Here is a 13624-nt window from a genome sequence, read left to right as displayed (position 1 = left end):
TACCACTTAAGAGTGATCTCTTCCAGGCTTCTTCCAGGCAACCAACTGATAGAGTGATATAATAAACTATAAGAAGGAGGTAAATAAAAAGTATACGCAAAAATAAATAAATAATAGTGTAAATAAATAAATAATAAAATACGTGTGGCACTCGGGGACTACCGCGGTAAAACTATTGCATAGCATGCCTTCAAGTCACACCTCCGAGCCCGTCGGAGTAGGGAGCGTGAGGTTTTTTCATTACGGAATTTCTCGATTCGGTCCGGGCACGCTCAAGGCCCGCGATAGAAGCTATGCAATATCTTAATAGTTTTCATTTCATTTTTTCATTATATACCGAGTCAGGTTTTAATAATGATTTCGGTCAAGCTTTTTGAAACTGATTAGGGATTGGAATTGTCTGATGTTTATCGGCAGTTCATTCCAAAGGTATATAGTATAGAGAATAATATAATATCATCATGATATCAATTTTCAAGCTTCAATCTCAAGTTAACCTAACACGCTCGTCGCTTCGCTCCTCGCTACCTATTTGAATATTTACGCTGGCCGTTGCCACGACTTGCTCGCTTCGCTCGCTCGGCTCGTACGGAAGTTCAAAAGTTAACTTTACAGTTGAATTTATTTTTAGAATTTTCTATTATCACACTTTACTTTTGACTTCTCTCTCTGAATACTTATTCGGGATGTTTTATTTTGCGATATATTGCGATTTTAAAAAATCTATGCATGGAGGCTTTTTAAAATCGCAGAAATAGTAGAAAACTTTACAAAAATAAATTTTTTAAACGATTTAACAAGATCTTTCCTCGAAATTACATAAGTGAAATACAAAAAATAAAGGTCAATTTACGAAAACCTATATAACTAGTCGTAGTTTTAAAAAAGGATCAATTTTCCCTGTTAATAATTAAATGCGATTTTTAATTAAAATTACGTTGCAAAAAAAATTCACTATATTTTATCTGTATTCTCAGCTGTTTATAAACGCTACTCTTGTCGCTTGTTGCCAACTTCCCGTCAGTCATTTTACTTTGTGGCTGTTGGTATATGGTCGACGAAATCGTAAAAAATCTTAATCATCGAAAGTTAATTTACAAAGTGACAAGATGAGTGCTGGAATGCCTGAATTAGGCTCAAAAATAAGCCTAATATCAAAAGCCGACATCCGCTATGAAGGCCGTCTCTTCACCGTTGATCCCCAGGAATGTACGATTGCTCTAGCTAGCGGTAAGTTGACAAATGGATGCTATTATTTTGTTATGTCCTGTTTTCGTTTAATTCAATCTTATAACCCGTTACAGTATTACAAAATTCGAAGAAAAATATCTTTTAATTGCAACGTATTGTGGTTTTGAGAAAAATTGTTTAGTCGACTTTCTATTTGTCGTTTTGTTCCTTAGTTTTTTAATATCATATAAGAAGTTATTGACCTTATATTACCTCTCATTATGAACCATTTACTAAAATCTTGTTCTTTTTTAGTGAGCACGTTATTTTTATTCTACCCTCAGTGTATACTTGTTGGTCCCCGCCTTTGTGACCGAGGTTTCATCTTGATGACGTTGATAACGATTATATTGCTGTAAACAAGTGTCGTATTGTGTTTATTTCGAACTAATACTAGCGATTGTTGATAAAATCACCGTTCATATGCTACAAAACATGAATAACTAATGGCTGGTTCACACTTTGATTAGTGTGAGTGCAGGTGATTAGTGCGAGTGCAGGTGTGTAGTGCGAGTAGTGTCCAATTGACTGCGAGTGCAGGTGATTAGTGCGAGTGCAGGTGTGTAGTGCGAGTAGTGTCCAATTGACTGCGAGTGCAGGTGATTAGTGCGAGTGCAGGCACGCTGCGAGTGAGGGGGAAGGGAGGGCGCGCGGGACGTGGCTACTCGCAGTCCACTCGCAAAAAATAGAACACGCTTCTATTCACTTTACTACACAGCCTACTAAACACTCGCACTAAACAGTCGCTGTCCACACGTAGTACTACTCATCACCTGCACTCGCACTAATCAAAGTGTGAACCAGCCATTAGATTCCGAAATGCAAAAAGTTTGTTTCGTTATGTTAATTTTGTTAGGGAGGAATACGTTATACGACAGATGATCCAATAAACACTAATTTCCCTTTTCCGTTGTAGCGCTTTCTCTTAAGTAATCATGGTACCATATGTAATAATGAATGAAGCTAAAATTTTAAATGATATCCAGAATATAACAATGTTTAAAAAAAAAAACCGAATTTAATTACAGTGTAAACTCTATATAACGACACTCCATTTAACGTCAAACTCCGTATAACGTCAAGATTTCTCGACTTTGGTTGGTTTATATTGTTATCTATACAATAATACACTCCATATAGCATCACGCTCACTCTAATTAACGACCACAATAAGACATTACAATTAGGAATTAGGACTAGGAAGTACTGACTAAGTTGCCGAAATCAATGAAAATGTAGTTGTTTACATTCTTTTTTACTGACATACCGAAGATTCTCAGAAATGCAGTCGTAGAAAAATAAAGAAAAAATTCTGCATGCTGAAGAAGATAGACGATCTGCCAAAAAATTGAAGAAACCTCAATATGAAGACCTTGATCAAGCGATGATAACATGGTTTCATAGGCAATGTCAAAATAATATTCCTGTCTCGGGACCAATCATGCAATTATCCTTTCTCTCCATTTAACGACCACTCTCTATAACGTCGAAAAATGCACGGTCCCTTAAGTGACGTTATATAGAGTTTACACTGTATTTGATTTTTTTTCTTATATTCATTTGAAATTTTATATGGATATGAAAATAAATATGATTGTTAAGTGTCTAACATTTTAAAACACTTTACCCAACCCTGTTGACCATATTATGATTTTCAATTGTTAGAGTATACAAATTTACCTTAATATTTAAAACAAATTAAAACTTCTGTTACAGTGCGATCATTTGGTACTGAAGACAGAGAGACTCAGTATCCAGTGGCTCCGCAGAGCCAAGTGTATGATTACATCTTGTTCCGTGGCTCTGACATCAAGGACATCCGTGTGGTCAACAATGTGTCCTCGCTACCCAACGACCCTGCCATCGTGCAGATGTCTGTACCACCATCGATCGGAAGCGGTAACCAAGGGCAATATGTGGGGCAGTATAACCATCCAGTTGTGGGACAAACACAGTATCCACAATATTATCCGATGGGTGGGTTTCCGAGCAGTGTGCATCCTCAAATGAATAAGACGAGTGAGTTGTCCCCACAAACGTCAGTGGATCTGGCTCCGCAACAACCCGTTACAGCTCCTATCGGATCCGGAGTTGTACATCACAACCAAGTGAAAGACCAAGGTTTTTCTTCAATATTTACGTAAAGAGCTCACGCTTTTGCTTTGCCATATACTATCTTGCGATTTTTGTAGCTTTACAGGCAGCCTTCATGAACTTCCACCTCACTAGCCTCTTTCTAAATAACTAACTTTCACTAATATTAATTTATATTTTATGATGAATATATTCACATTTGTTTATATTTGTCACCAATTTTTTAATAAATTCTATAAATCCATTCCTAAATTCACATTTATTTAGTAGACTAATATCATACTTTGATCTTTTCTATGATATAAGAATATTTGAGTATTTGTATTCTAATATTCTTGTAACACTGACTGCCTGTCTTGTAATGTAGCTTATATTATTACTAATGATAATATCAACTTGGCTTGTGGTATCATTTCTTAGATATTTTTATTTATGTACTGTATTGTATACATAATATCTGTATTTTGTATGTATATCTGTTACAAGTTCTCTCATTATAAATTTTTTACTAATGGTTTGATTAATCTTCAATAATAAATTGATCATACTTCATAAGAGCTACTCAGTACTTAGCTACCAATGAATAAAACAATATTATTACTCAGTATTTTCTGGGTTAAAAATTAAAATTATATTTTGAAATATATTTCAAAGTAACAATAGGCATGACGAAAGATTTTGAAATCCTCTTCCATAATGTGTGTATACGTTTACTATACAAGAAAAACCCTATATTTCGGTAATATACTTAAATTTAACGAAGATAAAAGCCATTTTTCAAAAAATATTTATTAACTGTGCCAAAACAGCTCACAGGTGTCATGGCGTAGGCGTGACGTCAAACTTTGGTAAATACGTAATTATTTGTACGCATTGCGAAGAAAATTAAAAAAGTCTTTATTTAATATGTGTTATAGAAACGAATTTCAAAGTTTATGAGTGGTGTGCAGTATTGCAGTATGAATCCACATAAAAATAATGCTCAAAAATGTGTTAGTAATTATTTCAAGCGAGAAATAATAAGAAATGATTGTATAAAGTTGGTGCGGAGAACCCCGAACCACGTATTCGTGAATTCGCAATTGTATTTCTGTTCTGAGTCGATAAAGCATACGTGAAACAATAGAAAATAAATAAAAATGCGTATTCTCAACATATTCATAACAACAAAACACATCTGACGCGAGTTGTTTACTTAAGCGTGACGTCACGCGTGTTTTAGTCAAAATGGCTAACTGCAGAATTTCAATGTTTTATTTTATTGATAATCTCATTAATCTTAATGGTTTAAAGATTTCTAAGTCACTATATTGAATTAATTTATTGTACATTTTCCCTTAAAAACACTAATACGATCATTTATGGATACTGTCGTCATGCCTATTATTATACCTATTAAAAAAATAAACATTATGGTGTTAATGGTTTTTATTAATGAAAAAAAAATAACAAAAGTACGAAAATAACCAAATTAACATGAAAAATCGCAACATAATCTGTGCAACATAATCATTCCTTGGTCTCATGCTTGAAGTATCATTCCATACTATACCATATTTGATTTTGATATTTTTGTAATAATTTATTTTATAAAAATATCAAAACAAAATATATATTTTGCTTTATTATTTTGTATCATTGTTTGTTTTAATCATCTTCACATATCTGTTTAGTGTTTAATCTAGATTAGAATGTATTTTGGTACTTATATGTATAGCAAGTTAGTAAATTTGCTGTTAGCATATTTTAGTTTTATCACAAATAATGTAATAAGTAGAGTAAATATAAGAGCATATATTTTTTATTTATGAGCAAAGCTTCTTTTGCCTATAATTTGCAAACAAAATGCTTTGAATGTAGTAAAATAATTTATTTTACGGAATATTATGGTTACATGATTACAAATTATCCTTTTAGGTTCTATGTTAGATTTGATTGGAGGAGGTTCGCAGCAAAGCGCGTCTCGGTCGGGAACACCGGCGGCCGTGGGACACAGGAAGAGCCCCACTGCGGACCAGGGTACCCAGGTAATGTTCACTATTGTTTTGTATACTTGAAGTTAATTTAATCGTAACAATAATTGTAACATAATATTGTGTTGTACTTGTGTTTATTTGAAATGTGAAGGTTAGCTGATTTAGGTAGGATGCAAAATCCCTTATTAAAAACTCGAAAAGCTTAAAAAAGTGAATGTTCATATTTATATTATTGACAAACCCACTTTGTACAAAGGTGATTTATTAAATAGGAGACTTCATTCATTCATATGGAATGCTGACAATTTTCCTATTAAAACAATTATACAGGTAAAGTTAAAGAAAACGTCATAATTTCATAAAATCAATAATTTCTCTGATATTTCAAAGGACGCTGTATTAACCGCCTAATTCTCATGATTTATTATCAATCTACAGTGGTTTATGGAAATCAAACAGACAAAAACACTACTTTGCATAGGATCAACAAAAAAATAAAGCGATTTTAAACAGCACAGAAAACAATGGGCCGAGAACAGATAAAACTCTTTATAATAGAAATTGTTGCTTTCCATTTTATATACATTCAATTAACAACTAAACTTAATTACGTTTTCAAACTTGTCCGATCCAAATCTCTGCCTACCCCGCTTTGGGCAGAGTTTTCTCTTGAGCGTATAAATAAATAGGACTTCGAATTTTTTTTTTTTAACTTTTATGACGATTTTAATAGCCGCTTGTGAGACAAATTGTTTATAATTTATATGTATTATATTCAATTATGTACTAATACAGCTACACACAATACATGCTAAAAAGGCCGCCTATCAGCAGGTTGGTTCGGGCGCGGGCGGGTCCACCCAGCGCGAGTCCCGCCGCGGCGGCTCCACGAACAAGCCGGCGAACCGCCCGCGACAGAACTCGCGCAGCCGCCAGCGACAGTCCAGCGGCTCCCAACCCTCGCAGCCGCAACAACAACACAATCAACAACACAATCAACAATACAATCAACAACACAATCAACAACAACCGCACCACCACCAGCCCGGTGAGCTCGTTGAAAGTAAGGCACAAGTGATTTGTTTGGACGAACCGTGTGAACTTTGGACGCTAGAGTGTATTAACATTTGTTATGCTGGTTTGTATTAATGCTTGAGCTTTATTAACTGATGACTGGATGGTTGGTCGTGGAGGATTGGGAGGTTTTGATGCTTGAATGTTTTAACAAGTGCTATTATGCAGAATGCAGATGCAAACATTTTCATCACAAGGAAAATTGTCAATTCATATATTTTATCAATCAATCAATAGATTAAAATCAGAGTAATTGGAATGTAAAATAATGGCCATTTTAATTGGATGCTTTTTATTGATGCTAAAACTAATTTTATAGCTAGCTATGGCTGCTTCTGGAGTGGTTTGTATTTCTACATAATATGTAATTATCTTAAATTAAACTTTAGGGAATTTAATTAATAAAATGTTTAGGGATTTACTTAATTTTTGGAGAAATACTTAAGCAGTACTACCCAATTCTATATTTTATTAAATATAAACAGGCAGATATAAAATAAATTATTTCAATTTTGTACTTTAATACACAGAATAAAATAATTTCCTTGAATGACAAACTACAATATGTATGCTAAATGATGATAAACAGTAAAATCATCATCATTACTCTTGTAACTGAAACAGTAAACAATAAACATAATATTTATTGCTCATAATTTCCCTTTTCATATTAAACAGACCGAAAAATACAATAATATTGTTCAATTTCTATCCTAATCAATTTATTATGGTTATATAAAAAAATTACTGTTTGTAACTATTTAACTCAAATGTATTGAACCAAATTGAAAAATTCTGAAGCAGATATATATTTTTATACTATTCCTAAGTCTCTCATTATATAAAACGCAAACGTTTTGACTGACTGATCGATCAACACACAGCCGATACTGAACCGAATTAAAATTATAAAAAAGTCTGTGTGTGTCAAATTTCATAAAAATCGGTTCAGCAGTTTTTTCGTGTAGTAGTAACAAACAAACGCAAACTTTTATAGTACATATTAGTGGTCCGCCCCAGCTTCGCCCGTGGTACCTACATGTTTAAACTATCCTATCACTCAAGTTGGATCGAACTGCACATGGTGTACGAATTTTATTATAATCGGTTAAGTGGTTTAGGAGTCCATTGAGGACAAACATTGTGACACGAGATTTATATATATTAAGACTAGCGGTCCGCCCGGCTTCGCCCGTGGTACATATTTCGCAATAAAAGGTAGCCTATGTTCTTTCTCAGGGTCTAATGATTATCTGTGCCAAATTTCATCAAAATCCGTTCTGTAGTTTATGCGTGAAAACCACACATACATACATACAAATCTTTCCTCTTTATAATATTAGTACATATTAGTAAGATGCCAATATACTAATATTCCGTACGTTTCCAGGCCAGGGCTACAACCGCGGCGGCTGGCGGGGCCGGTCCCGCGGGCGCGGGCGCGGCTTCGTGCCCCGCAACAAGAACACGCTCAAGTTCGACAACGACTACGACTTCGAGCAGGCCAACACTGAGTTTGAGGAACTGCGCAGCCAGCTGGCCAAGGCCAAGATAGCAGATGGGGAGACGAAAGTGGAGAATAATGTTAGTGTAAGCATTTATTTTTTTATTATTTGTAACTTTATTGGACATATTACTTAGAGTAATAAATTATTAAATGAAGTGATTTATTGAAATATAATATTATTAATTTTAAACTATTGACCTAATTCAGATAAATAATAATTTTAAATAAAAATCTATATATAGCAGCAATAATATACTTAATTCAAATTCAAATTACATTTATTTACAAGAATGTAGTTACAAAAAAGGTGTTATTACTATGTGAAATTAAATTTTGAAAACAATTTAAAAATTGTTTGTTCCCAAAAAATATGGGATTATTCTATCTCTCTTAAAATGTTACTTCATGTCAAAAGAAAAAATTAAACAGCACCTTAAATAATTCTACGTTTATTAGTATTTAAATTAATTACATGTGTATTGAACTGATTTTTACACTTCCAAATAATTAATATTCGCACCACAGCCCATTGTAATTGATGGGGTTCCATTCCAGGGCGAAGTGGACAAGAAGTTGTAAAAATAGTTGACTTTTATTTTTGCTTTCTCACAATATTACACATGTCAAAAGAAAAAAAAAAATTAAACAGCACCTTAAAATTATTCTGAGTTTATTAGTATTTAAGTTATGTATATTGAACTGATTTTCCCACTTCCAAATAATTAATATTCGCACCACAGCCCATTGTAATTGATGGGGTTCCATTCCAGGGCGAAGTGGACAAGAAGGACGACTCGGGCAACGAGACTGGCGCGGGTGAGGCGGAACAAGAAGACGACTTCATGGGGTACGATAAGAAGAAGAGCTTCTTTGATAACATCTCGTGTGAGGCTGTTGAGAGGTGGGTTTTGTATTTATATATGTAATATTTCTACACGTACTATTAGAAGCAGAACTGCTTTAGTTGTAGCAGTTATTCAATGAGACTTACCAGTAAATTCTGTAATCGCTCTTTCATGTCCAGTTAATTTGACATTTCAATAATTGTTATACATCATATTGTTGATGGCAAAGAACTGTCTGGCGGTTTTTGACTACATATTTTTTCCATTTTCATCTTCCACAACACATTTACAGTGTTCGAGCAGCGAACAAACATTTTTACTAATAAAAAGTTAAACAATGAATAATTTTCTACCATAGCTGTGTCCTGCTCTTGCTCACATGAAACGTCAATCATAAAAAGAAGACAGGTTATTGCAATAACTAATCCATTGCATAGCGAATGGATAACATTTTATTAGTAAGACCGTTAATCTGTATGTTTATGTTGTTGTTAGGCAAAAAGGTCGCAGCCAGCGGACGGACTGGCGGACGGAGCGCAAGCTGAACTCGGAGACGTTCGGCGTGGCGTCCGCGCGGCGCGGCGCCTGGCGCGGCCGGCCCGGCTGGCGCGCGCACAACCCGCACAACCCGCACCACCAGCCGTATGTACACACTGCTATTTATTTATTTGTCGTGACAACGACATCTTAATACTATAAATGGTCCACAATTTTCTACAAGGACGATACACAACGAAGATTGGCAACATTAATCAAATTGACTTAAAGTAATTTTATTATTTTGGATTTGTGATTATCGTTTTTCATAGAAAATGGTTAGATATTGTGCTGTTTACGGATGTATTTCATTAGAAAAACGCGATTTTTTTTTACGCTAGTCACAAATGTGCCAACCATAAAGCGTTAACACACACATTTGCAGTCTCTACAGCGTGACTGTCAAAACGGTAATTTTGTATGGAGTGTCCGGGGTGTGACCTAACTATAGTTGCATCTATTTCACCGTGTCCACATGACGTAACAATAATGATTGTATTCGATTGCAGCATGTCGTACTTCCCGAGCTGGCGGGCGATGCGCGGCGGGCGCGGGCGCGGCGGGCCGCAGCACACGCCGCACGCGCACGCGCACAACAACCACAACCACAGCAACCACAGCCACGCCGGCGCGCACCGCCAGCGCAGCGCGCCCAGCGTGCCGCCCGCGCAGCCCGCCGCTACCGGTAAGTGAACGTCCCATGTCCCTAGTGGCCGCAGGGGCGTAGCTACCGCCGTATCTGCCGTATCAATTACACGGGGCCCCCGCGCCAAGGGGGCCCCCAACGTGCGCTTTTGTAAGAAATCTTTACCCTTCCTAAGGGCCCACAAACAAATTTTTATACGGGGCCCCGCCAAGGCACGCTACGCTTCTACTAGTGGGGTAAGGGGCAGATGCATTATACATCTGTTTCACTGATCGATTTTCTTTAGGGACAAGTAGGTGATCAGGCTTCTGTGTCATACCAGACCGAGACATTTTTTTTTCTTCGTCTCCACCGGGAATCGAACCCAAGACTCCTCGGTGTTACGCTCACGCGTCAACCACTGTACCGAGGAGGCGGTCCGCTACTAGTATATATGTTACGGCTAAAGGTAGGTGAGAACATAAACTTAAGATTAGCCGGCTAAACTAAGGTTTATTTTCGACGAGGTGTTTATGTTAGTTTGTTCTATCTTTAGCCGGCTAAACTTAAGTGTAACCGCAGGCCCGTGGCTAAAAATGTCGGGGTGGGTAGATTTGGTTACTATAATACATGTAAGGAACAGGGCGAGTGTTTTCTGGCACTTCGCCGGCTGCTGCCGCAGCACGCTCGCTGCGCTCGCTCGGCTCGTGCGGGTCCTAAGAGTTCTAACCTAACCTAACCTAGCCACCAGCTTTCTGCCCTGAGTCGGGGTGGGTAGATTTGGTTACTAAAATACATGTAAGGAACAGGGCGAGTGTTTTCTGGCACTTCGCCGGCTGCTGCCGCAGCACGCTCGCTGCGCTCGCTCGGCTCGTGCGGGTCTTAAGAGTTCTAACCTAACCTAACCTAGCCACCAGCTTTCTGCCCTGAGTCGGGGTGGGTAGATTTGGTTACTAAAATACATGTAAGGAACAGGGCGAGTGTTTTCTGGCACTGTGCGGGCCCCTCAAGCCCTCCACCGGCCCGGCGCTAACCAAATCTACCCACCCCGACATTTTTAGCCACGGGCCTGCGGTTACACTTAAGTTTAGCCGGCTAAAGATAGAATAAACTAACATTAACACCTCGTCGAAAATAAACCTAAGTTTAGCCGGCTAATCTTAAGTTTATGTTCTCACCTACCTTTAGCCGTGACATATACACACTATTCATCTATTAGTCTTAATCAGACACAACAATTGTAAAATAATGACAAATGTTATACATATAATATATATACATTTATTTATAGCCTTTTTTGCCAATATTACAGGTTACATTTTTTTTTTATAAATAAAATTAAATTTCTTTGTGGGTGTTGGCGTGTCCTTGTGACACAAAGGCCTCTTCCAACTTCATTCACATAAAAACTTAATTGACTTAGTCGACATAGGCAGATTGGTCTGTTTGCCGTAATTTCAAAATGGCACATGCCTCCTCCATTCCCTTCCAATGTTTTCTGTTCAGTGCTGTCCTCGTTCATGTTTTGCCCGCTGTTGTAACGATTTCATCTTCCCACCTTCTAATCTGTCTCCCCGTTTCCTTTTTCCATTTTTGGCATACCAGAAAACTATTTTCTTCACTAGTTCCACTTGTTTTTATCGAATTTTTAAATTAAACACCAATATTACGAATGGTTTTCTACATACTACTTATCTTGTCAGGTAGTGAACCAACAACCAATTGTTTTCAATTTAGAATTTATTTATTTATAAAAGATTTTTCATTGAAAATGTTACTTACAGAAAATATTTACAAACCTTATTTGTTTTATTTGCAGCCAAGTAGGACTGGATGAAGGAGGGTACGCCGAATCTTAATTTATTATCGCGAGGACTAAACGAACACTTAAGTAACGGAAAAGTGAATGTTGGTGATAGAAAGTGTGTTAATTGTTCTATCGTAAACTCTTATCGGGAATGTTAAGGATGGATAGATATTAGTTGATGGACATTGCTATGGTGTGACAGTGTTGTATCCAATATATGGAAGGAGCTATTTGGAAATTCCCGTGAGAACGAAACATGTTCGTCCAGAGGCACCTAAGTGTTGTAAGTATAGAATGGTTTGTTCAAATTATTGGGCTGATTGTTTCATGTTGACCTCGAAATTGTAAAGTCGACCAGATTGATATAAGGCTATTGTGATCGAGAGTCAACCTAGTTTGTTACGTTGAGGCTACCGAATCGCCCGCGTAGAATAATTGAAAGTTTATTTATATATAGTGTCGGTTTCGTGAAGGTGGCTCGTCTGTTGTTATCGTGCGGCAATGTAAATGTGGTTGTAACGTTTCGGACGCACCTTCAAGGAACAGTCTGAAGCCCAATCAAATCATATATTTTCATAGCTTCTCATCTATAATGCAGTTGTGCCTATTGTAACGAATAGATTATAAATGTGTTTTTATATTTCTGTTGTTGCACATTTTTCTTAAGCAATGACAGTGGCAGTCCTACTAGTTGTCGACACAGAGTTGTATTTCTGCTGGACAGATTGTAATTTATCAGTTTGTACTGCTCTCGTTTGAAACTTGTATAGTGATGACTATTTTTTGACTGTCATGTGTATGTAAATTGTATTGTAATAGTAGGACTGTGCGGGATCCTGTGACAGATCACTGGATTTTGAATTGTTTATACAGATTGATATATCGTTAAATATGTAGTTAAATTGTATACGTCACAGGATTCAAATAATGTGAGCTTTGATCCAGTGTATCACAAAGTTTTAGTATAAATTTGTTAGAAAAGGACTGCTTTCTCATGTATGTAAAAATGTATGTCAATCGGCTCATGTCCTTTTTTGAGTGAATGTGAAGACAAAAATTTTTTTGACAAATAAAATGTTTGTAAATCTATAACTCAAAAACTGTACCTGGTGATTGTATTAATACGGAAATATACATTTACTACAAATCTTCCAACCGTTATTTTGATTAAAACATCATATTTGAACAATTCTTTTTATTGCAAACCTAAATTTAAGCTCGTACTGACGTACTTGTACAACTTTTCAAGTCACAATACATTTAACAAATACAGTATAAAATTATATAAAGAAATTTTAAAATATAACAGTATACATCAAATCAACCAGTCTAGAAAAAAAACTGCAGAAGTAATGAATATGTGTTTGATTTCAAAACATAGGTACACATGATTTACACTTCCTAATCATTGAATTTTTTACTGCAATAAAATATAGGTAATACCATAGAAATCTAAATAACAAGACACATAGAAGTGCTATAATGTCATAATTCGTATGAAAACTGCTGTCGCCAAAATCAACACATTCAAACCGAAAGCTAAACAGTACACACAAGTAAACTATGCTTTTTATTAGACAGCTTGATTTTAGTGAAAACTAACTTATCTATTAAATTAAGCTTTTGAATATGTATCCTAACGCACGAATTTACGGTTTATTTTAGAATAACATCCCTGAGTATATGAGACTTTTTGCTCCAATACGAACAAACGTGATAATAAGAATGGTCGACTGTGTCATTCATTGTTATTTCGATTACTATGGTGACACTCGTAATACTTGTAAATATTCTATAATTTTAAGGAAAAACGGAATTATTTCTAAAAAAAAATATTTTCCGATGAAATATTATTCCTTTATAAGTATAATTACAACTTGTGGAAGAATTTCCGCAATGGGAATTGCTGAAACACACCACGTATACACT

The 13624-nt window shown here is 36.0% G+C and overlaps 1 protein-coding gene across 13 annotated transcripts; it reads left to right on the top strand.

The window, feature by feature from the left end:
* The first annotated feature begins 996 nt into the window (after positions 1 to 996).
* tral (LSM14 family protein trailer hitch) lies at positions 997 to 12850 on the top strand. 13 transcript variants are annotated; one of them, XM_089701346.1, is made up of 9 exons: positions 997 to 1230; positions 2947 to 3129; positions 5242 to 5351; positions 6135 to 6363; positions 7765 to 7964; positions 8622 to 8782; positions 9222 to 9368; positions 9773 to 9948; positions 11708 to 12850. In XM_089701346.1, exons 1-9 carry the CDS (start codon positions 1110 to 1112, stop codon positions 11713 to 11715), a joined length of 1335 nt encoding a protein of 444 aa, XP_089557472.1. In that variant the 5' UTR covers positions 997 to 1109; the 3' UTR covers positions 11716 to 12850. The 13 variants fall into 13 exon arrangements, with proteins under 13 accessions (XP_089557472.1, XP_089557471.1, XP_089557470.1 ...); XM_089701345.1 differs by having other exon boundaries at positions 6132 to 6363; XM_089701344.1 differs by having other exon boundaries at positions 998 to 1230; positions 2947 to 3207.
* Positions 12851 to 13624: the final 774 nt, after the last annotated feature.

This window comes from Colias philodice, chromosome 12 (assembly GCF_061535455.1).
Source record: "Colias philodice isolate Cphi_HAF_F1 chromosome 12, ilColPhil1 Martin Lab GWU primary, whole genome shotgun sequence".
NCBI classification, from domain to species: Eukaryota; Metazoa; Arthropoda; class Insecta; order Lepidoptera; family Pieridae; genus Colias; species Colias philodice.
The sequence above is the reverse complement of the archived record's forward strand: the minus strand, read 5'-3'. Positions and strand labels throughout refer to the sequence as shown.